The sequence below is a fragment of the Lutjanus erythropterus genome, chromosome 11 (assembly GCF_056507025.1).
Source record: "Lutjanus erythropterus isolate fLutEry1 chromosome 11, fLutEry1.hap2, whole genome shotgun sequence".
In the NCBI taxonomy this organism is placed as follows: Eukaryota; Metazoa; Chordata; class Actinopteri; order Lutjaniformes; family Lutjanidae; genus Lutjanus; species Lutjanus erythropterus.
In genome coordinates this window covers 14563179-14587714 of record NC_139327.1, presented here as the reverse complement: position 1 = coordinate 14587714, position 24536 = coordinate 14563179, and the positions used below count along the sequence as shown (strand labels likewise).

General features: G+C 37.6%; 1 protein-coding gene across 3 annotated transcripts in view; it reads left to right on the top strand.

Annotated features, from left to right (window-relative positions):
- Window positions 1-415: 415 nt before the first annotated feature.
- Window positions 416-24536, top strand: part of LOC146318757 (seizure protein 6 homolog) — a 149997-nt gene continuing 125876 nt past the window's right edge. For 2 of the 3 annotated variants that reach the window (XM_084730889.1, XM_084730887.1), the window contains exon 1: window positions 417-803. In XM_084730889.1, coding sequence (XP_084587015.1) covers window positions 719-803 — 85 coding nt within the window. In that variant the 5' untranslated portion in view covers window positions 417-718. Of the gene's footprint in view, window positions 804-24536 lie in introns of all 3 variants that reach the window. The other variant, XM_084730886.1, reaches the window with a different exon arrangement.

The following is a 24536-nucleotide window of genomic DNA, read 5'->3' as shown; positions in this document are numbered from 1 at the left end:
TGTAAACAAAGGCTCCTTTAATCTAATTTCATGGAGAATGCGACCCAGTGGTAGGCATTAGGAACAACTATACAGACACAGCCAATATTCTCGCTGATGGTCTTGTAAAAAACTCCTTGTAGTAGCTTTAATAGAATGTTACAATTGCCCCCAGTCTCCCCTACACTTAAAAAAAATTCAAAGTTTCTGTACATTTGAACCTGATTTTGACTAATATGATTATGGAAGTAGTTGAAAAACTTAAAACTTAAAAACGCAAACATAAAAAATATGCACATTAAAAAGATGTTAGTCGAGTGATGCAAAGTAAATTCAAAGAAAAGGCAGAGCGTCCAGTGTAAGTTTGAGGAGGAGGTTGTTCCAGCAGCTGACGCTAGGAGCTGTCCGCGGTGCTGAAGCCTCGGCTGCTGCTTCTCTCTCCATGTGCCGACTGCTCACACAGCCAGGAATCCGCTCACTGAGCGTCCAAATTAAAAAGGGACCTCCGCGTTTCTCTTGATTATTCTCGACTGTCTTCCCTCCGCGAACCATAAAGGAAGTCCGGCATCAGGGCGCACGGCTCCGTTTGCGTCTTCAGTCGTTCAGATTCTCGCTTTTGCTTGTTGTTGTTGTTGATTTTTCTTTATATATTTTTTTTTTAAGCCCTGGAAGTATTCTTTTCTCAACACAAGGACGTGTTCAGTAGCTACGCTGAAGAGCGACCTCGACTTTAGTAGACATGTGTATGAGACAGGACTGTCAATTTAAGAGCCTCTTCGTGGTTTTGGTTGTGGCAGCCGCCGTGGCTCAAATCCACGGACAAGGTAAGAAGAACTTGGGTCCTATGCTTATACTTTGTGGGGATTGTTCCGTGTTACTTCCGTCTGTCAAACTGAGGCGAAGGGAGAGCCGAGTGCTGGGCAATGACACCAGGTTCACCACTGTCTGATCTACAAGTGTGTACGTGCAGGTGTGAGTGCTTACAGACTGATATATTGGACGTTAAGTTCACAAATTTGTTGGTTGGAATCTTTAAAATCAAGCTAATGAATGGTTAATATTGAGACTTTAAAAGTTGACTGCAAAGATACTTTCTTTAATTATATCCACATATTCCAAACTACTACTTTTTTCTTTAAAAAAACAGAGATAGTTTAAATAAATAAATGAAAATCAGCCCCAGTTGGGTCCATACTGCATGCAGAGTACAGCTAATTAGAAGTTATAGATCCTCACATTTTGCCACTGGCTAAAATGTGTTTAACAGTCAGTTACATAACGGTTTACTGTCAGTCACAACTTACAGAACCTCTTTAGATAACTCTGGCAGCACACACACACACACACACACACACACACACACACACACACACACTTGGCCACAGATACAGCATGAAGACAGCCCATTTGCAAAATAAAACTTAAGACATTCCCAAACTAAACTCTGCACTATATTCAACCTAATGAGTATGAATATAGCAGGGAGATGTTGGTAAACAGTCAGGAAGTGACTTGTTTGGGCACCGGGGTCTGTGTGACAGACGGTGCTCGGTAATAAGACTCTAATCCTCAGGAATTGCTGAAGATTATTGACCAAGCTGTTTGACACAGTTGAGTGCTGGTGGAAGGATTCATGCACAGTGGCCTTGTCCTAATTATTTCTCTATTGTGCATTCAACCCTGTCTTTATCATTGTAAATACTGTATTTTAGTCTGTCTGTGCTTCAACTTGGCTGCACAGTTTTACTGTCTTACCTTTTTGTTGAAATCTATATCTGTTCTTTGTCAAGCATCTGGACATATAGTCGACACAAGCCACCTCCAAGATAGTCAGACATGTGTTTAAAACATGCATTTAAATGCTTTTGATTATTATACAAATTAGTATTTTGCTGGGCAGAAGAAATTGTTTCAATTTGTGTAGGAATTAGTATATTTGAAGTACTTAAAATACATTATTTAATATGTAATTTTATTCATTTTAAAATAGTAATGTGGCATGCAGGACTGAATGTGATTGCCCTGCATACCGTGAACAGATGAGAACAATAATTTTGAATAGTGCAACATGAATGCAAGTTTGTTTTAAAGGTGTAATGTGAAATTTTCAGGAATTTTTTGTTATTAACTGAAGTCAGCATCCTGTTGCTCTCATGCTTGCTTGTATTCATACATGACATACACATAAGTGAAGTTAGGCTTGTGTTGGATGCAGGTCTTTTGTTGACATTAGTGGAGTCCATTTCTAAGCTAACACTAGCTAGCATTGCATTGTTGGAGAGCTGAAAGGCGAGGCATTAGGGAGTGCATATAAACGTCACATTTTTTGGGATTTTCCTGGGAAAAAAATGTCCTCAGTCCCTTACTGAGAAATCAGTCTTAAGGCTTAAGGCGACCAAGAATGTCATGGAGGGTCATTTTTTTATGTTATGCCACAATCCATTCACACATTGGCAATACAAAGCGACTAATGCACACAAATTGCTTCACATAGTACCTTTAAGGTCAGACCTATATTGAGTCTTCATGGCCTAAAAATATTCATTTAAATAATTAAATTAAAATCATAACTGTGCAACAACCGTTGGCTTTAACTAACAACCACTACTCAACTAGGACAATCTTAAGTTGAGGGCAGCCCTACTTTGAGGTGTTTTTTCTTTTTTTTTTAGGTGTTCTTTAATTGTTACAAGTAATGTCTTGTTCTTATTTGTGAAATTATATCAATTGTATCATTAATTACTCGACATATATATGTTTCTTATGACAAAAGATGATTAGTGTGTTTCAAGCAGTCTGTGCATTATGAGGGAAAATGCCTAAATACCTAAAAAAAAGTCAAATTTTCTCTACATTTGAACCTGATAGTGACTGTTATGTTGATGAAAATCATCAACGAATACATGAAATACGTGATAAAAAATATATGTATTTAAAAGGTGATTGTCCAGAGTCAAAGCCAGTTTGTATAAAATTGCTTGTACTTTAATTGAATACATTGTATTTTATTTTGACACATATGATAAGTAAGTATTTGTAATTTGCAACAGGATTCTTGGTTTTGTGCTCATCTCTGAAGGCGATGCATTCAGGTACTGTTTGTCCAGTATGCAGGCAGGTGGGTGTGAGTAATGACTTGTGAATACGGTGAACAAAATATCACACAGGAGCAGGATTAAATGTTGAGAATGTAGGAAATAAGCAATATCAAGGCAGAAAACATTACATCAGTATCATATAATATTGCAACACAGTCCTTTTGACATTAGGGACAATAGATGACAGCAAGCTGAACACTTTCTACATCCTATTTCAATGAGGCCTTTTATGAAAACGGTCTGTTTCACGTTGAAAGTGAACACGTTTATGAGGAATGAGTGATGACAAGTAAATGTAATAATTGTGAAAATGAATTCACACTCTCTAGGCTGTTTCAGTCATTACATCTCAGTCCATAAAAAAGCTGAGGTGCAATTCTGGACCGGTGCCTGAAACAATATTTTACACCATCAACAAAACATCTGCTGATTGAATATCTAGCGGAGGAAAAGGTGCTTTGTCGCCTCAATATAAAGAGTTTCAGAACCTGCAACAAAATGCAGATCCAGATATTTTTGGTTTAGCCACACCATTTTATAATGTTTGAATGTTTAATTAACTCATGTAAAATCACACTCGGCACTGGAGCACTGGACAGCAGTGCCTAGTAGTAGATGTGTGAATTTATGAGAGTTTTTAGAGTCACAACTGCACATATCCCATGAACGCACCTGCACTGCTTGAAACTCCAGGGAGAGGAAAAAAATGCACAATGCACTATTTTTAGAGCAAAAATAAAATTTAACAGCTTCCATTAGTGAATTCTCTGCCATTGCTTTGCAAGCAAATGTTCACGTCTTAGTCAATTCTCCAAGGTGAGCCGTTTCAATTTTTAATTCCCGTGGTTTTGATGTTTTTGCCACCGTGAGAAGTTTTGAACGACATGCACAGGAACGAGCGAGGTTTCGTCTCGCAGAGGTCTTAATGTCTCATTTGTGGCACAGCCTGTTGTTGCTGTGAACTCGCTTCAGTCGGTTACCTAGCGGGGAATGCAAACAGCCATCCATCCATTTCACTGTCATGAGCACAGGGAACACAGACGCTAAATTTAGGGAACTGTGCCATTATTTTCCCATCTGCAGCACGCACATTCATTCGATCATGTTCACTAGTAATAAATAGAGCTCAATAATTCAAGGGTTCATTTGAAAAAACAGATATCTCAGATTTATTTATTTTCCTAAATCATGTTTATTCCAGGGAAGATCAATCAAGCTGGTGCTGGTTTATTCATTTTAAGAATGGCCTTTATCTGTTTTTGCAAATGAACTCTTCAATTGTTATTCAAAGTTACAAGCGAATGATTTTTCTTTAACTGCTGGGTTATTTTTCTTTTCTGTCCAAGTTTTTTTGCTCCAAACATTTTCTATTTGCAGTGCATACTACGGCTGCTTTAGCAAATAGTGAGTAACACATAATCAGCTATTAGAAACAGCATTTTGCACAATAGTCTCAATTTGATTGCCATGACGTATTCAGGCATTGTGTAGAAACAATACCCTGGACTGTGCAGGTCACATGTGTGGTGTTGTCAGCCACGATTGTCTCACACCATGCATTTAAAGATGTCAGTCAACATTAATCTAGATATCCAGAGCAAAAATAACCACATAAACTGTTGTGGCTTTTTATACCTTCAAGTCAGAAAAATGTGCAGGCAGACAGATTTGAGACTTTTAGGGCTGCATATAATGATCATTTTCATTATCAACTAATCTGTCGATCATTTTCTTGATTGATCAATTAGCTGTTGATCACTGTTTCCCAAAACCCACGGTAACATCCTCAAATGGTTTTTTGTCCACAACCCAAAGACATTCAGTTTACTGAACCAGAAAATATTCACGTTTGAGAAGCTGGAATCAGAGAATTTGAATGTTTTTTCTTTAAAAAATTATACAAAATGATTCTTTCTTGTTCTGTGTCTTCTAATTTGTGATACCTTTTTGAAAGTCTGAAGAGATCTGCAAGCAGATGGATAAAAACTTTTTACATATTACAGAAAGCATTTCTTGAAAAGTGTGTCTTGGTCTTAGACATCATTTTTTAAGATGTGAAATTTCTTTTACATAACAAGAATGAAATGCACAGGGAAACATTCAAATGAAAGGAAATGTAACCATGCAAGAAATAATTATCCACTGATTAAGTTTAAAAAAAAATCTAATCAGCTATTAGAAAGTGGTATTTTTGTACACTTTGCGTGATGTAATTATCATGAGGTATTCAGGCATTGTGTAGAAACAATACACTGTACTGTGCAGGTCACAGGAGTGCTGTTGTCAGCTAGCATTATCTCACACCGGGCATTTAAACATGTCAGTCAACATTAGATTAGATGTAGATATTCAGTGCAAAAACAACCATGCAATCTATTTGAATTTTCTTTCTTGTTTTGTGGCCTCTAAGTTTTCACACCTTTTCAAAAATCAGAAAAAATGTGCAAGAAGAAAGATGAAAGATTTTTTTAAGTGTGTCCCATTCATAGACTAGGGCTGAAAAATGAATTGTTATTTTATTGAAAGCACAATATGGTCCACTGCAATCTTCAAATAGCAAGAGTTGCAGTATTTGTTAAAGGACAAATGCGTGTCAAAATACCATTTTAAATTCAGTATTATCCCTCTGGAGAGACGTCCTGAACTATACATCATATTCTACAGACTTTAATAAACAGATAAATTTTTAACTGCTTATGAAACAGTCTCGATGTAATACCAATGACCTACATAAGCAAACTGTTTGGAAGAAGATCGTCTTTCTGTATACAGTTATTCTTATTGGCTGCCACTGGATCGGATTCTCTTTGAAATCACATGAAACAGCCCTGTGTTTACATTTTCCCAGGCAAAGTTACAGTGAGTATTGCCATAGTCAGTTCGAAAAAGATTTTTCATTAGATGATTTAAGTTTTGACCTTATATTTTGTGGTTATTATAGGTGGAATACTACCACTTTTGTCCACAGGGGCCTCCAAAATCAACACAATTTGAAAGTTCCTTGTAGTAGCTGTAATAAAGCATCTTAGTTTGGTATAGATCCTTGCAAAAATCACACCATAATCATTGTAATGTTTTTAAATGAAAATTAGAATAATAATGTAAAAATTATAATTCTCTCTAAAATTGCAAATCATATCACAATTGTAATGTCTGACAATATGGTCACAATTAGATATTTTTTCAAATCATTCAGCTCTATCTTTGACAAAAAAAAATTAGCATCTGATATTTCTTTCATATGTTAAGCGTCAAATAACCAGCGAAACATTCAAATGACAAAAGGAAATGTAAGTGTGCGAGAAATAATTATCCACTGATTAAGCTGGGAAAAAAAGTAATCACAGGACTGTAGGCACAAAGTGCATGTTTGTAACAAATAATGTCGCTTTCCAAATTAATTGGTCAAGCCTTCTGTCTCTTTAATTTTCCATATTACTGGCATGAAAAGAGGTCATTTGGAGAGAGAGGGAAACCCTGTTTGAAGGAGGATCATTAAAATTCTGATCAGAACCTCTTCGTTCTTTATGTACACCTTTAACTGCAAACACAACAAAAATATAAAATAGAAAGCTTATAAATATAAATCTGCCTCATGCCTTTCACGAGGCACTTTCATCTACTTTGTCCTCCAGTCACTTCACTTCCGTTTTGGAAATGACATAGTGACTCACTGGTTCAGCATGGAGTCTGCATGGTTTCGACATCTGACAGACATACAAATTAAGTGGTTTGTGACTCTGAAATTACTCACAGATACAGTATGTAGAGTTGTCAGTCTTTGTTTGCCCCTTCGAGATCATGTAATAAAAATAGTCTGTCTCACATCGTAAATGGGTAAACAAAATGAATATGTGCAATAGTGTAAAATCTAATCAAAATCACAGCAGCACTTCTTCCATGAGAATTAAAAATAAATCATGTTGAATGTGAACTGGGTGAGGTATGTGTGGTGTGATAAACAGAGCAGAAGCAACCGTCAGCAGTGTTTTGAGGATGTGATTACCAAAGTGCAACAAGTCCTATTTAGCAGTGAGTGAGAATGCCACGGGCCTTTAATTATCTCAGCGCAAGTCTCCGAGGGACAGAAGTGAAGAAAGAAAGTGTTGTGAACATTAACTTGGACAGGCAACCTGAAGGCAACAGCTTGAACTTGTCTTAAGAGGCATCAATCAAATATACACTCGAATATAAAACATGTTGTCAGACACAACTGTTAGTACTGTTGAAGCACTGGGTCAAACAGATTCTGTATCAAAAATGATAAAGGAACCTTCATACATGCACTGTAAATATTTACGGTTTGTTTTTTAATTTTAATTTGACTGAATTTGAAAAGACAAGTTGAAGTAATTTTGTAATGATTCAAATCAAATAAACTTTTCTCTTCAAACTAACTTGACACTAATTCAGTTGTACTTAAGAAAACATGTTCAGTGAGCTTAACATACAAAGTTGAACCAACGACTCTTCAGTCAGACTGATGAACATTACAAACAAATTTGATTTCCTTTTTGTTTTCTCAGTTTGAAACTTCAAACTATTAAAAAAAATGGTCTCGGGAGAGTTTAATTCTTAAAACAATGCATGCTGGGAATTAAACATGTCTATCATGTTTCTTTAGAGACTTGATGAGTTAATTGAATTCTGTACAGTACATTCATTCAACTCATCATTTCAAATCAAAAGACTGAAGTGAAGAAAATTTAGGTTTATATAACTTGAATAAATAAAACTTGTATTTATGTTAAGTCAATGAAAACAGATTAGTTAATTCCACAAATTGCTTTGTTTTTTTTCAGTGTAGAAACATTTCTAACAACTTTAAAAAATCAGTGTACTGAATCTACATTTAATCTACACTTAAACAAGCCTGTGATTTTTACATGTGTTTCAGATTCATTCTTTCTAAAGCAGCTCAATAATAATTCAGTTTTGTATTAAAATAAGTACGTCTACTAAACTCCTGACAGATATTTAATAGCTAATCATGCATCCGCTCAGTGTGGAGAGGTTTTGTTGGCCCTTGTGCGGCACTTGAAGTTTTACACAATTTAATGACGTTCGGCTGAGCCTATTATCTTTATGCTTACACATTATCTCAGACTGTTAACAATGATCTGCAGTGATCTGGGAGCAGGAGAATGAATGTTTTATGTATCCTAAAGCTCATTAAATGAGTTATGATCTCCTCCTTGTTGACAGGGCTGTCACTGACATGCCACTGTTGGTTTGATAGAATATATATTGTGAATTCTTGAAGTCTTATCTTAGTCTTAATTATATCTCATATTGGATCAGGAGATTGATCATATCTGACAAATGATGCTATATAAAACAACAATTTAGCATCCAGTCCACATGGAGATGAATGTTTTATTTTTTCTCTTTTACGGAGCAATATGTAAAACCCTAGTGTTCAAAAGTGAGTGCTGCAGTGCAAATAGTAAGCCACAGACAGTATATTAAAGCTACTACAAGGAGATTTTAACTGGTTATGTAACTGCCTCAGTTTAAAACTGTTGCCTCTATATGACCTACATAAGCAAACATGACCATTCGTGAAACTTCCCTGCCAGAGTTACAGATTTTGATTTTGATAATTTTAGATTAAAATCTACAGGGAGGTCCAAACTCAATAAAATATGAAACTTCTTTGTAGTGACTTTAATCAGGTTGAAGAAATAATTAATATATGCTTCGTGGTTGAAGCAAGTGGATTCCTCCTGCCGCCTCCTCCTCAAGCTCAGCCAGGTTGCCTGCAGGCTGCAGGGACACTGCACACGAGCACAACATTATAATTTGACACTGACAAGCAATCACGAGTCACTGTAAGTCATCTGCTGTTTATAACCATCGAGCTAAGCCTGTTATCCTGAAAACAAAAAGGCCACTGCTCCGAAAATTAGGGCCACATTATATGTTAAAAACAAAAATCATATGGCAATTATTTTAATAGATATTGTGATTGTATTATGATTTGCTGTAAGAGGAAATGAGAATTTTTGCACCACAATTTTCATTTTCCACTGAAAAACTATTAAAATCATAAGAATGTGATTGGAGTCTGTGCCATACTAAAATGGTTCCTTACATCTGGAGAACAACAGAATGACATCTCAGTACTTCATTATAATGCCAAAAAACTGCAGCTTCTGTGATTTGGGTTTTTGCACTTGGCTGTATGCCGATTTCAGTAATATTAATCAATTGTCTAGCCCTAATGAAAACACACACTCTGGAGTTAGAGTTCAGTGACCAACAGCCAGACTCCTTAAACTATTGCTCAATTTATGAGCATCTAGTACATCTAAAAGATTTGTAATGTGTTCTTATGAGTCATAAACAGACAGTTACTCATCATTTGTATTTATTTTAGCTTTATGAAGTGAATATATGTGAAATGAACAGTATAGGCACTCTGAAGTTTGAGTTCAGAGACTGCCTGCCTTACTGCCACACTCCATTAACATACTGCACTTTTTAACCATCATAAACATTTACTCCTTCTAAAAGATTATTAAGAATTTCTTACAGCTCATAAACAGACACCTACTCAATTGGGTTAACAGTCAGCATTAATTTGAACTCTAATAAATATGAAATAGGCAAAGAAATACAGACATTTCAGCCCAAAAGGAACATTTCAAAGATGAACATGTTGGCTTTAGTGTTGTTGTCAGAGAAACAAGTATTTTAACTCATGTTTCCTTAATCTCTGATGACGTATCATGGTCATTGTATGATTTACTATGATAAATATATTACAGATTTCTTTTTCAATTCTATGACCTTAAAATGACCAGGACAGACTAAACTGAAACACTCTACTTTCAGGCTGTTTTGGTCGTGATTTTAGGTTAGTATTGGAAGAGGTGCATATTAAAGCTTCACCGCCGACAGCAACTGAGAAACTGAACTCAGAGGGTGGTTTCTGTGGGCCCGCTTTTGTACTGACACCTGTAACCACAGTGGACTGATGTTCATGTCATGTTTCAAAAAAAACTTTTTGTGTTTCATTTTCAGTCAATTCAATTGCAAGCCTCCCAGTTTGTCTCACTAACATTACAGGTTAACAACACTTGTTTTCCAGCGTTGGAGGTGTTGTTCCGTTCATGAAAATTGCCAGTATCATGGGAATAAAACCGCGTATTTAGGGTAGATTGTTGCTTTGAGCGGTGCTCTGCAAAAATCTGAACATCCTATAATTCCAGGGGAGGTAACAGAAATCATTCAACACCTGTTTGTTGGATTGCCAGTGATTAACTTCATCAAGGGCTATTCAGCATCTGTGTGCTGTCATAATTAGTTTAACTTTCCCAAGGCCTGTCAATGGTAAATGAGAGTCATTATGCCAGAATGCCCCTCTTCAAGGCTTGGCGCCTGCCTGCCTCAGCCCCTCTCTGTGCCTGTCTCGGTCTCTTTCACTGCCTCCTAGGTGGAGCTCACAGCTTGGCTGAATGCGACTCATTTTCAACTCTTCATGTGCAAATGCCTCTCTCGCTCCGTGAGAATGTTCTATGCATCCTAATTTGAGTCATTGCCTCATATATTTTCCTTCCACAAAAAGTGTAGAGCTTTATTTGTCAGAGGAAAAAGAGCATTTTTGCATGGATCTTTTTTGGATTTCATCACTGTTTTGCTTAGCGTGGTGCTCCAACAGCTGGCTTTTACCATATAGAAAATAAAGCTGTGTGTTCTCACTAAATCAAGGCTGTACGTCAGCTCAATTTGCAGTTCAGTATTAAAATTCAGATGTGGAGAACATAAAGTGGTTGGACACATGGTTTTTTTTCATTGCTGTGTCGTCAAAATGCAGCATCAGCCTTAAAAAATAGGGCAACCAGACATGTTGCATGAATATGTGTTTTTAATGTCAGGTTCTCGTCTATCATTTCTGCTGTTTTATTTAATGTTTTGCATTTCAGTTTATCTTAAGGCAGGCTCGCAGATGAGAGTGGTTGGCATTCATTTGCCCCAGAGTAATGGGCTCTCTCTTTTCTCTGCCCTTTTATCATAATGTATATTTGTACCAAATATTAATCTGTAAATACAATAACATGAACATAAAAATAGGATATTTGAGCAACACAATCTGCTTTTTGTGCATTTAATTGTTGAGCATTTGGTCTACACTCTATTCCAGGGGTCAGCAACCTGCTGCTCTGGCGCTGCATGCAGCTCTTTTGCCACTCTCAAGTGGCTCCCTGTGGCTTTGGCAAAAAATAAATGGCAATGAATAACATTATTTTAACATTTCAATTCTCAGGTATTATTGTTGTAGGCTTAACGTGATTCTGACATTCTCCAGTTGCAAAAATGTGTATCCTGTACACCGAATGAAAAAAACAATTGCAAGAAAATAGAGAATTTAATATTTGCATCTCTAGACTTTTTTTTTTCTTTTGATACTAAAGGTTGCAGACCCCTGCTCTAATCCTAAGTAATGAGATGTCAGGTAGTTCTGAATATCTCTGAACTGAGGAGCCGTATGATAAGTTGCTAGAGAACAGACAGAAAAACCTATGACCTCTCATTATTTCATGTGTTATTACTGGGGAATTCAGTCCAAACACAAACAGTTTTCTCAAAGTGTATTGAGTATTGAGACACAACAATACAGTCCAACCATACCAGGAGGGATGGACACATAAAAGGCACAGACTTTAGCAAACACTTGACTGCTCCTCAAGGCCAGAAGACACAAAGCTTCATTCCAGCCCTGCATTACATCTCCGCTCGCTTTTGTTCAAGGACTAAATGAACAAATGATTATTGATAAATGACAGTTACGCTCTGCAGCCAAAGTTCCATATACAGAAGGTTAGTGTGAACATGGTTGCTGTCCAAATCCAAAAGGAATCCAAAAACGAAAAAAGGAAATGAAAGAAGTAGTTTTTTTCTTAAATTAATTAAATGTTTCTTAGTCAAAGTTAGTAGCTCTTATTAACTCTTTCTCTGCCACTGATGAGATTTTCCATCATTTAAGACACAGCACCTCCCTGCCAATGATGAGAGTTTCTGGCATTTGCTGTTTTCACTGCAATTCACTGACAGCTGGGGGGAAGGAGGACACAGACAACGATATCCACTCTGATTGCAGTGATGTAATGCATGTAATATGAAGTGATTAAAAATCAAAACTAAAAACTCAAAGTTAATATTCTGATTAAAAATATGTCTTTCATAAAACACTTTTTTCGCAGGTCTTTGTATGAAAAGTGGATTCATGGTGGAACAATCAAGTGCTTTTAGAGAAGGAATGGAAAGGAAGAATGAATGGAGCTAGAACAAAACATTTTTTGTGTCTGAATTTATCCTATCTGTTATTTCTTTTGATATATTCCATGTTAACATATTAATAGAACTGAATATTCTGTGAGTGCTGAAAAAACAGTGATTTTTGACAAAAATGCTGGCGCTGGCAACTTTTTAAGAACACCGGCGGGGAAAGAGTTAACACTTTTCATTGGTTAAGTATGTGTAAAATGGACAGAGGTTTGCCCCCGCCAGTGATGTTACGTAAGTCATATAGAGACATCTGTTTTACAACAAGTTAAAAACACCTAGGAATTAAATGAGCAACATGTTCTGTGGGTTTTTTTTTTTTTTTTTTTTTACCATTTTGCATACATGTCCTATTGGCTTTATGTTCTGAGTGTCATGTTAGCTGTCAGATACCAAGTTAGAAGAAAAAGAGCCATGATCTGTGGCAGTGATCAACTGCTTCAGCCTATCCAGGCCTATTTAGTGATCAAACACAGAAGTACTACCTGCTGGTTAACTTTGCATATTAATCAAAGTTTCACATCCGTCACTCAAAAAATCTTATCGGTGTGGAGTCCATACTTTTCCTAATTTTTTTCCCTTGGTCCCCTTTCTAAATTGTTCACTCTTGTTAATTAACAGTTACAACCATGATTCCCAGGTAGAGCTGCTTTTGATGCTGATGCTGCTTTAGAAATAAAGTAAGCAGGGAGGACTGACTGAGGGACCCAAAGCTCCCCATAGCATCACTGATGGATAATAAGCTTTATTAAATCTTCTTAAAAATGAATATATGTATTACAATTTACCATTATATGCTTACCAATTATCTTAGCATCTAATCTATCTGTAGTGTATAGACTATGAAATGCAGATGTGAATATTAATGTATATGTGCTCTGAATATGATACTGGCTCCTGCTGTCTGGTTTGTTATTAAGGAACTAATTTTGAATTTCAAAACTCTGTACCTACTCATTAGTATGGTGATGCTTTACTTTGAGGGCACAAAAAGGCTCAGTAAAACACGTAGTACAGTGAGCATTTCAAAAATGCAGTATAACAACAAAGAGAGAAAAACCTGGAACTGGCCTTGTCCCTGCTAGCGTTTCCCGTCCCGTTTGCTTAATCACTTTGACAGTTTGGATAGACCTGAAATGGGTTATTGCGTTTGGATAATTATGTGAGAGGTTTCTCAAACAGCCGGTGTTTTGTCTCAACACAATCATCTCCTGAGAGATTTAAAGTAACAGGTTTACAATGAAATTGTCAACATGTATCCTCGGCTAAGGAGAGAAATTTCCTCTGGATGGGAAGCAGACACTCAGAGCCGCTCCACTTATGAAATCCCCCTTCTCGAAAGCAGAGGACTGGGGCGCGACTTCCAGCAGGGAAGGCAATGGACTCAGAAACTGTGCCTCACTGAATCGGGTGGGGCCATACACATGTAATTTATTCCAAGTGAAGAATACCCCTCCAGCAAAACCCTAAATGAAGCCATGTCTCCCACTTTGTCAAGGCACTACGTCGCTGGTTTACTTCTACCTGCTTTGCCTTTGGCCTTGCGCCTTATCGATCCGCTGAAAAAAAGAGTCGGCATGGTTAGCTTCCCCGAGGCCAAGCCTCCTTCCCACACCTTTCACGCTCTGCCTGGCCACGTACACACCTCCCTAATCAGGACTGGCGTGTTTTGCGGCTGCAGAGGGGATGGCTCTCTGAAACGATTAGGCCTGGGGACAGCTCCAGCTCTCTTCCCCTCTTCTCCACGCCACATCCCATCTAGAAAGCATTTCATCTGTGGCAGTGGAAAGGCTTATGTGGGGTTGGAGAGTGCTGTGTGAAAAGCAGCAGGTAATAGGCTGTGTAATGTGTTTGGAGGAGTAGTTTTAGTATTCACAGTTAGTGCTGACCTCTGGCAGGCTGAGCCACCCCCACAGTAATTTCCTCTGAAAAGATGTAATTGAATTCATCAGGATGAGTAAACATATTATAAGTAGCAGAGAAAGATAACAATGTTGTGGATAGATCAAGGAAGGGGATAGTAGCTGCACGAGTAATTGAAAATAGTCAAAGACAAACACAAGCAAAGAAAGTGTGTAGGACGCTGGGGAAAGTCACTGTGTTTACTGTATAGCTGCTACTTGTCTGCTTTCACTCCATGTCTGTCTGGACTTTATTTGATGTATGATTTAAAGTGCACTCTTTAAAACAAAGGTGCTAACTAGAACCAGAAAGAGTTCTTTGGCTTCTCCCCATAGGAGAACACTTTTTGGTTCCTGGCAGAACCTTTTTAAAAATGTTCCAACATAGATCCCAACATAAATAGCTACACCTACAACCATCTATGAAAGGTTTCACTCAGAGCTTCCTAGGAAAGGTTCTACAGAAAACCTTTCGTGTTATTACTGTCCCACCCAGAACCCTCTCTAAGGGCAGAGGTCCTCTCTGAGGGTTCTATCAAAAACCTTTCCATCCTCCAAGAGTGTTAACAAGAACCCACTCAAAGGGGTTCTACCTGTTTTTGAAAATTCCAAGGGTGTTATCGAGAGCCCGTCCAGGGGTTTCTACAGAGAACCTTTTTATATTCCATGGGTTTTATATTCAGAGGGTTCTACTGTGATTTTTTTTATATTCCAAATGTTTTATCTAAACCCCCCCAAGGGGATTCTAGCAAGATTTATTTATTTATTTATTTATTCTTTGTTCCAATGGATTTCTGTAGAACAGATTCATGAGGTTCTACCAAGAACCTTTTTATATTCCAAGGGTTTTATCTAGAACTTGAAGGGGCTCTGCTGCAAATCCTTTTATGTACAAAGAACCTTTGAAGAACCTTTGATGAAAGAGTCCTTGAATGATTTCAACTCTTTCCAACAAGGATTCTTGATAGAACCCTTGACAAACCCTTTTCTTCAGAACAGGGTTCTTCAGAAGTAAACAGTCTTGGGAAGAACCTCATCCTTTCTGGAAGAGTGTAGAAGTGTTGCATATGACAAGCTGATCATAAGATCACCAAAAAACACTTTGTGCAGTGGAAATGAGTTTGGATCACTGTTTAAAATGAAGCCAAGTATCAGAGGCCTTCATCCATTTCCAAGCATTTTGACATCTTCAGTCCAGACAAGACAGACAAAGAGTAGAGGGGCTGCAATGTGACCATGAACCTCATTCTCCAGAGTGAGATGTATTGAAGTGGGATCCCGGAGGACCTCGTGTATAATTTAAAGGTTCTAGCATCGACCGCCATCTTCAAAATATCGAACATTGTCAGTCCAAGCAACTGGCGGGTGGTCAGGCAATTCTCTGTCAGTTATAATGCAATCCTCTGCCTCCGCTTCTCTCCCGGTGATGGAGAGCCAGCTCATTGTGGCCGTTCTCATCTGTCAAAGCAGCGAGCAGCCTTTAAAAAGAATACTCACCCTTAAGAATGGATTACTTAGCAGAGAACAGCTGGAGCTCTGTTAGACCACATCATTGATTGCTGGACCATTGCTTTTAGTGGTAAAAGCTGGTCCGTGCATGTTTGACATTTCTTCAAGATGATGTGCGAAATAGATGGTGAGGGGATATTTAGTAAATTCCTATTAATGAAGGAAGAGCTTTGAAAGCCAAACAATATTTTTGACAGGGACATAATGTAGCTCATTGCATAATATATGTTTGTGGTCCTTTTTATATTTTAGCTTGTAAAATAAAAACAGGCTGATGTCTGACATATGTCTTGTTGCCATTCTAAAATGTCTCCTACTATTATTGTTTCCACAACTATTTATTTATTGTGCTGTATTTGAGCACTGCTGTACTCTGGGCACTGACCACCTTGTCCTCTGTATTTGTTATACTTTTATATTTAAATTTACGAATGTATTACTAGTTTGAGTAAATCATTTTGCTCTTTCATGCTCTGGAATGACATTAAAACATCCTTATCCTCATTCATTCGAACTTCAACATGATCTGCAACAAAATGCAAAATTGTGCCGCTAGCCCACTGACATGACAAAAGAGGAACATTTCTGTCAATAAACATGAATCAATAGATGAAATTTTGTGAATGGTTCACAACACCAGATCTATTCAATTGGTGGCCCATGGACTGAATATGGCCCTTTAACAACCTCAATCTTTCCTTTTGATCCTTTAAAAATAGTAACATAAAGTATAAATAAACAATGTCTTAAACTTAGATAGTTTTAAACAAAAAACAAAACAAAACAAAACAGCTACAACAGTACAGTTACTAACTAACAATTCCCATAGTCGTTCATTTCAGCTGCAACCAAGAAGTGTACACATGTTTATGCTAGCACTAGCTACTCATTTCATGTTGTTAGTGGTATCAAATGCCATTGCAAAATGTTCCTCTCAACATGAAAAGTAGATCTTAAAAAACCAACAGATGCTAAATGCAACATTGCAACAGCAAACTGCTAGCAAACTGATCATAATTTTATTAGCAGGCTAACCCATTCAGTGGTTATGTCTGCTGTAAAGCACATAATGTTTCTTTTCCTAGGGTGAAAACTAGTAAACAAAAATATGAAAAGGTGCATTGTTTTACACGTTTAAATTCCTAGCTTTAAAGGTCAGACATAGGAAATATAAATGTACAGTCCATGAGAACCTAGAACTGTAAAAAAGTAATAGAATAGGCCTGGGTTAAACAATATGAGTACACAGTCTTAAGGGGCCTTACACATTGGCCACAACATGACACTACATTGCTTGCTTGTGTACTGGTACAACCTATAGCAACACCTTAGTAACAAAATGCCTACACATATGAATACCATAGCATGGTATTTATCACACAGTATTTACATCCACACTGGCCACATTTCCTTTTTTGGTGGGTGTGTGGTTGAGGACTCATGTGAGTGGAGTGTGTGCTTACGGTGGTGATTTGTATCTGTCATCTTGGTTCAAATTTAAGACCAATAGGATTGCCTGGAAACAGATGTTTGCACATGTTATCTATTGTTCAGCCGCACTTCCTGGTTGCCTTCTGGTTGTTTTTGGCTGATTTGCTGAAGCCCACAGGCCCACACATTCATAGGGCATAAAATATCTAAATAGATTATTACTCAAGCATTACACTTCACTGAAATCTGAAATCTGTAATCAGTTTTTCAGCACTGCATTTGTGATCACTGCCCCCCCCCCACCCCCCCACCCCCCATACACCAAAACATAAAGACAAATGTAAGAAAAATCCCTGTTTGACATTTCATTTAACCCACAAATCAGTTCTTAAACCTTGCTCAGTAGCTTGGGGGAGGAGCACGTACAGCATTCAGTCCATGAAGCCTGGCTGTGTGTGCTTCGAAGGATTAAATCTGAATTATGAGGGCAAACAGAGAAAAGGAATTCTGACAGTAGGGGATGATCCCTGCCAAAGACCGGACAAGGCCTTTAATTTACACAACATGTACACGGTAAAACGAAGAATTCAGGAGAAGAATGATGATTTTTATTATTCCCATAATTTCAAACCACAATCGAGGATCTCTTTTTGCTACGTAAACAAATGGTAATGGATTAATCATTTGTAATTAATAAGATATGACCATTAATAATTAATAGAATATCAAATGGATGCTTTTTCAGTTTAAGTTTTATTTAAACAATCCTATTGGTAAATTAATTATGTGAAACATTAATTTATGACACACAAACAATCTAAACAAATAGAATAATAAAACAACTCTTGCTTTAAATGTCTGTTCTTGTTTGCCTGTCCTTGCTATTATAAATAAAATTAATTATTGGAGCAAGATGTAGTAAGTGTGTTTTTGCCCTGTAATCGGTTAATCATGAATAATATGATACAATCATTAATAATTAATAAGTTCCCAAACACATGCCTCTTCCTCAGTTTCACTTTTATAGAACATTATTTATGTGAAACATTAATTCATAAGGCACAAACAATCTAAACAAATAGAATAATAAAACAACAATGCTCTTGCTAGAAATAACTGATCTTGTTTGCCTGTTGTAATAAATATAATTCATTACTTAAGTAAGATATATTAAGTGTATTTTAGCCATGTAAATTTTGGCTATATAAACAATTAACAGTCGATTAATCATGAATAATTAAAAAGATACAATCATTAGTCATAATAAAGATATCAAACCTGTGTCTCCTTTTCAGTTTAGTATAATGAACCAAAAACAGTTTTATGTCAACAGAATAATAGAACATTACAAACAGCTGCTCTTGTCCTTATTATAGTGAATAAAGTAAGATAAAGTTAATTATTGTAGTAAGATATGTGTATTTTAGCAACATAAATGTGTAGCTTGGATTGCAGGTGTGATTTATCACCATAATCAATATTATGTCTATTTACTTTCCATGTTTATAGATTTCTCAGCTCTTCAGGGATGTAATCCTTGCATCATAGAAAGCCAACTAACCCTTTGGCTGCTGTTGTACAAGTTAAGGGGTTTATTTTAATAAGAGATGAAGAATCCAAGGACCACTTGTAACTTTGAATCTGCATCACCATTTTAGGTCAGCTGTAAATTGGAGAGCTGGATGCACATGTGACCACATGGAGCTAATTTTATATTGGGTTATTACACTCCTCTTCATACATGATTCAGTGTAAATGATGTAAGTATATGTAGGATCAGGCCTAGAGGGTGAAATCACTTGACTGCTTTGTGGAATCACAACTGCATCTTGCATCATTTCACATTTATGGCCCAGAAAATAATAAATAAATAAAATAAAAAAAAAACTTCTCCACAAAAGTGAAAAAGCCCTTGTCACACTTTTGAACCCAATTTTGCAGACACCAAACAGGAGACAGAGGTAGAGAACTCGATGTGACAGAAACTTTACTGTAAACTTGCAAGAATGACAGAAAGAAACAGAAAATCACAGGTACAGTCGAAAGGTAACAAGAGGAAACAAACAGGCTGACAGACAGGCAGACAAAAACAGACAAGGGAACCCTGAAAAAGAAGGCAGTCTGACAAAAAACGGGTTGTAATGAGGTGCAGCTGGTGAGGCAGGCAGCGGGCCACAGGCTGATGATGGGATGAGCTACAGGTGTGCAGGACAGGAGAACAGGTGACATGTCAAGCTGGAAAAGCACAGGTGTAGATAACATTAATTATGGCTAAATTCTATTTATAGCTGCCTCGGTTTCAGGGCCTGGTATCGTACATGCTGGCTCACTGTCACACTGTCGTGGTTTACTGGGTCACTTGAATAGAACAGAGCCATCGTTAACGCCTGCGCTTACCTTATAAATTAAAATATCAGCTGTGAAACAAGCATACGGCCACAATATCTATCTCTCATCTCACCATAACTTTACCTAAACCTTAATCTAACTTAACTTTAAAGGAATAGTTTGACATTTTGTGGAAAGCGGTAAGCCCAAAACTGCAGTTCCTCAAACAGCCACTTGAGGCTTGTTGCAAAAGTGAGTCATTCTCCACAGAGTACCCCATTAAAATGCTGTAAATGTAATTACAGCCTTGTACTGAAAAGGGGTTTTGTTTTGGTTGGTTTTGGTTAAGGGTATGCCTGCCGTCATGGAGCCTATGTCCATGTTTTATATATCATTCAGTACAGCACAGTATTCTATATTCCAGGATTATGATTAAATAAAATATTGAAATAGTAGTTTTTGATATGTATTTTAGGTAAAGTAATTGTTATATAATTGAATAATAACAAAACCAATTGTTAGATTAATCAATAAATTAGAATATTGTTCATTGCAGGCTTACATTATTCTCTATTGCTGACAGCAAGGGAAGATTTCTTGAAATCACTCTCATGCCTGTGCATTAAATATGAAGCTACATTGTGCAGATAGTTAGCTTATGTTAGCGTAGACTGGAACCAGGATTAACAACTAGCCTGTCTCTGTCAAAGGTAAAAACTCCCATATCAACACATTACATCTTGTTTGTTTAATCTGTACATTAGCAAAAGTGTAAAAATGGCAAGTTGTGTTTTTTGAATATTACATCCTTTTTATGCGCTAATCATTAACATCCTTAGTCCAAAAAATTAAGTACTCATATGCAGAAAGAGACAGAAGCAGAGGAAGAAGAAGAGGGAATAGACACCGTTGTAAACAAGACATCAGTTGAAATGTCTGCTAACTGAATGGTAAACATAAATTATTCTCTTCATTTCCAGTGAATTTAAAACATGCATCAAAGAATGTAATGGTGATATGTGTGTCAAAGTGAAAAGATAATGGCTGATCACATCATGGTGTATATGAGTGAGGTAAACAGGTGATAGTTATTCCATGTTTAATACTGTAAACAAATTAGAAATTAATTTATCTCATCTTAAGACAACAAGAAACTGAGCTGGTTCAGCTGGAGTGGACCTGCTGTCATTTTTGGGTCAGCCTTGGGTCAGTGTCTTTACTGCAGCATGACAAGCGCACAATGAGCTGGAACAGGCCAATTCTCCTCCAATATCTCAATCTATCCTGCAGCATACGTACTCCAGGGCAGAATCTACAAGGAGGAACAAACCCAGATCCTACTCGCTGTGAGGCAACGGCAACGCTAAGCATTGTGCCATGCTGTGCTGCCTTGAAATACAACAGTTTCAAAGAACTGATGATTTTCTCTCTATCCTTATATTTAGAATAATAGAAAACACTTAATTCCCTAACCTTAGAGACTCCATGTATCTTCTCTAATAGTGTGTATATTGTAGGAGGCAGTCTGAATAGAACTAAAGAAAATTCTTCCAATTTATTCTTCTTAGCAGATGAGCTCTAAGCTGGCCTCTTGTGTTTTTTCGTTCAACATGAGCAGCATCATAACCATGTCTTCTGGTTTCTTTCAGTGGAGCCTGGTGTCTCCAGGAACAGAACAAAAAAACAGATGTTTATCAGCAACCAGCCTTGAGAAAAGAATAAAAAATAAATAAATTCTGTGAGAGATCATCTGGGGGCATTTTTTGAGCAAAGTGTCCATGCTGCTACCAACCGTTCCTTCCACTTCCTGAGTTTTCTCCATTTCTATTGCTGCATTGTGCGTGAAATGCTCTGCCACATCCGTTGTTTTTCATCAGGACAAAATGAGTAAAGCCGAATTTGCGGTGCGTGAGGACATCTGTTGAAATAATGACTGGGTTAGACTTTCAATTGCACAGTCTGTCTCTTATTATCTCCACACATGGAGTGACACTGATTTCTTTGGCGTCGGTTGTTTTCAAAAACGTGTTTCTGATATCTCCCCCACACAGAATTCAGAGTAAAACTGTGGAGCATGTGCATGGTATAGCATAAAGTTGCAGATTTCACATGGCGAGGAGTCAAACATCTTCAATGAGATCACAGCTGTGAGGGTATATCCTGTGTTTTCACGGCGAGTGTTTTGCCTCGGCTCGACTATGGTAGCAGGTTATAAACAATTTGACAAGGAGGGCGGAAAAGTGAGAGCAGAGTCACTGAGACGGGGAGAGAAATGAAAGCAAAGTGGTGGGGAACCTTCTCCCCGTCTTTTTATATTAGGGAGAACATTAGACACACCGTTTGGTTCATGCTTTTATCTGCACTCTTAGAAATGAAGGTGCTAATAAGAACCATGAAGGGTTGTTCAGCTTAGCCCTATAGGAGAACCCTTTTTGGTTCCTGGTAGAACATTTTCAGAGAGTTAGAACCCATCGTAAAGGATTATACTAGAACCATCTGTGAAAGGTTCCACCCAGAACTTTCAATGAGAGATTCTACATTGAACCTTTTCTGTGGTGTAATGGTGCCACCTATAACCTTCTCTGAGGATTCTATCAAGAACCTGTCCACCTTCTAAGGGTGCTAACAAGAAACCAGCCAGGGTGGTTCTTTCAAGAACTTGTTTATATTCCAAGCATTTTGTCTAGAACCTGCCCAAGGGGGTTTTACAGAGATCTCTTTAATATTCTAAGGGTTTTATTTAGAACCCACGGAGGGGCTTCTACATAGAACCCCTTTAAATTTCAAAAAAATTTTCTAAAACCCACCTCGGGGGTTTCACAGAGAGCATATTTATATTCTAAGGGGTTTATGTAGAACCCACCTTGGGGGTTCTACTAGGAACCCTTTTATATTTCAGTTGTTTTACCTAGAACTTATCCAAGGGCTTCAACTGAGAACCCTTTTATGTTTTGTTTCAAAGAACCCCTTCGACAAAACCTTGACTTTCAGATGAAATCGGTTCTCAATGGAACAAAGAACCTTTGATAAACCATTTCTTCCAAAAAGGGATGCTTTAGAAGTAAATGGTTCTGGGTAGAACCTCAGCCCTTCAAGAAGAATCATTTTGGAACTCTTGTGTAGAGCGCCTTAACAAAACGTGAACAGGATCCAGCAGGGTTAAAAAACATAACCCTGACAGAAAATGTTAATATTCATCAGAGTTTTCATTCGCAGCATCTTAAGGGATCATGACCAGACCATCATGTCATGTCATGTCATGTTATTTCATGCCGACGTGTACACAATAAGGAGGACAGTCGGTAAATAGCCTGTCAATGTCAGCGACCGTTCCTGTTTGAAGCTGACATGTTGGTGTTTATCTGAACTTATTGTGTGTGCCTGTCAAAGTAGTTCCATCCGGAGAGTAAACAAATCTAGACAAGGTTTTAGCAAAGCTGGAAGAAATCTCATCACAAAAGTGCACCACTTGGCTCCAGTGCAATTACCTTCTGTAAATGAAGCTCAGTCTGTCCTGTGAGCCGCTCACCCTCTGTGCAGGCGGTTTGCACATACACTGTGTCAACAAAGCAGCACGGGCCCTCTGTTTGGAAGGTGCGAGGCTGTTTACCTTTGTTGCTGTGTGGATTGATGAGGTGGCTGAGGCAGAGGCAGGGGCATGATGTGAATAGTTGGAGTATTACTGTGGAAAGAGGTGTTTCCCCCTCGGAGGCAGCTAACTGAGTTTGACAAAGCTGTTTCTGCTGAGAGGCTGTAGAGACGCTCCCTGGCCCCCCTCCAGGAGCGCCGGCTCCACGTGTGTGGATGCACATTTGAGGTAGCGATGAAAGGTAATGCGGAGACAGGAGGGAGGACGAATTTCCCGGCAACATCGTTTAAGTAGGGAAAGTCGGCCTGTAGCGTATTTAATGCTTTAGCAGCATGGAGAGAATACAAAAATGTGGTGAGGCAGGGTTGGACTTCCAGGGAGCTTTATCAGATGTTTGATTTTAAGGTCCATGCCTGTGATTTTTTTTTTCACAGTTAGAATTAGAATTTTAGACAAGATATTGAGGGATTTCATTCCAAAAATACTAAACAAACATGATTCAAAAAGTGTTAGATTGTTGATCAATTTTGGTGTTTTGGGATTGCCTATTCAGATGGCATATAGCCATCCCTATGGCTTTTATAGGAGACAAACCACCATGTGATCTTTATACAGCTCAGGCTGCCAAGGAAATTGGATTAAATGTCTGCTGTGATTTTGGAGTCATTTTATTCTGCAGCCTTTTCTGTTTATTGTCTCTATGTGCACTCTCTGTCCCAGTATCCCTTCGTCATTACTGAGGTCGCTCCGTGCCCTCCCCCCACCCCCAAAGAATGATATAAGAGAGATAGGCAACAACTGGATTTGTCATCATATAATCTGGTGGGATTTGTGCGCTTGCATTTTATTTCACAGCACAACCAGATTCCAAATGTTTGCTCACATTAACACTCTAACATTCATCACAGCAACTAGCAAAATCCAATATTATCTGGGTAATGGACATTATTATATTGAAATTATTGTTGCATTTTTGTTTTAAACTAAAGTATCAACAAAATTGCATTTTGTCACAAACTTATTACAAGAAAAATAATCAGCCAGAGATTTTTTTCAGATATTTCTCACTGGCTTTATCTCAGAGTAATTGCTTCTTCATTGTTTTATCTTGCATGGTGAAAGATATGAACAGACTGATTTTGTATTTTCTTGCTAGTTCAGCCTTATTCAAACATAAGTTCATTTAGTAAAATTGAATGATGTTTCAATATCCGTAAAAAGAGCTTAATTCCTCAACTGACTGGTCAGTGTCCTTGATGTGAAATTAATGTCTGGCATTGTATCCTCATAGTCACTGAATAAACTATCCACAGAGTTACACTTTGCCTGTCCAATATATTATGATAGGGTTGTTGTGATATATTGATATTGATGATAACTGCAATATTTAAAGGTTTAGCAATGTTTTTCTCA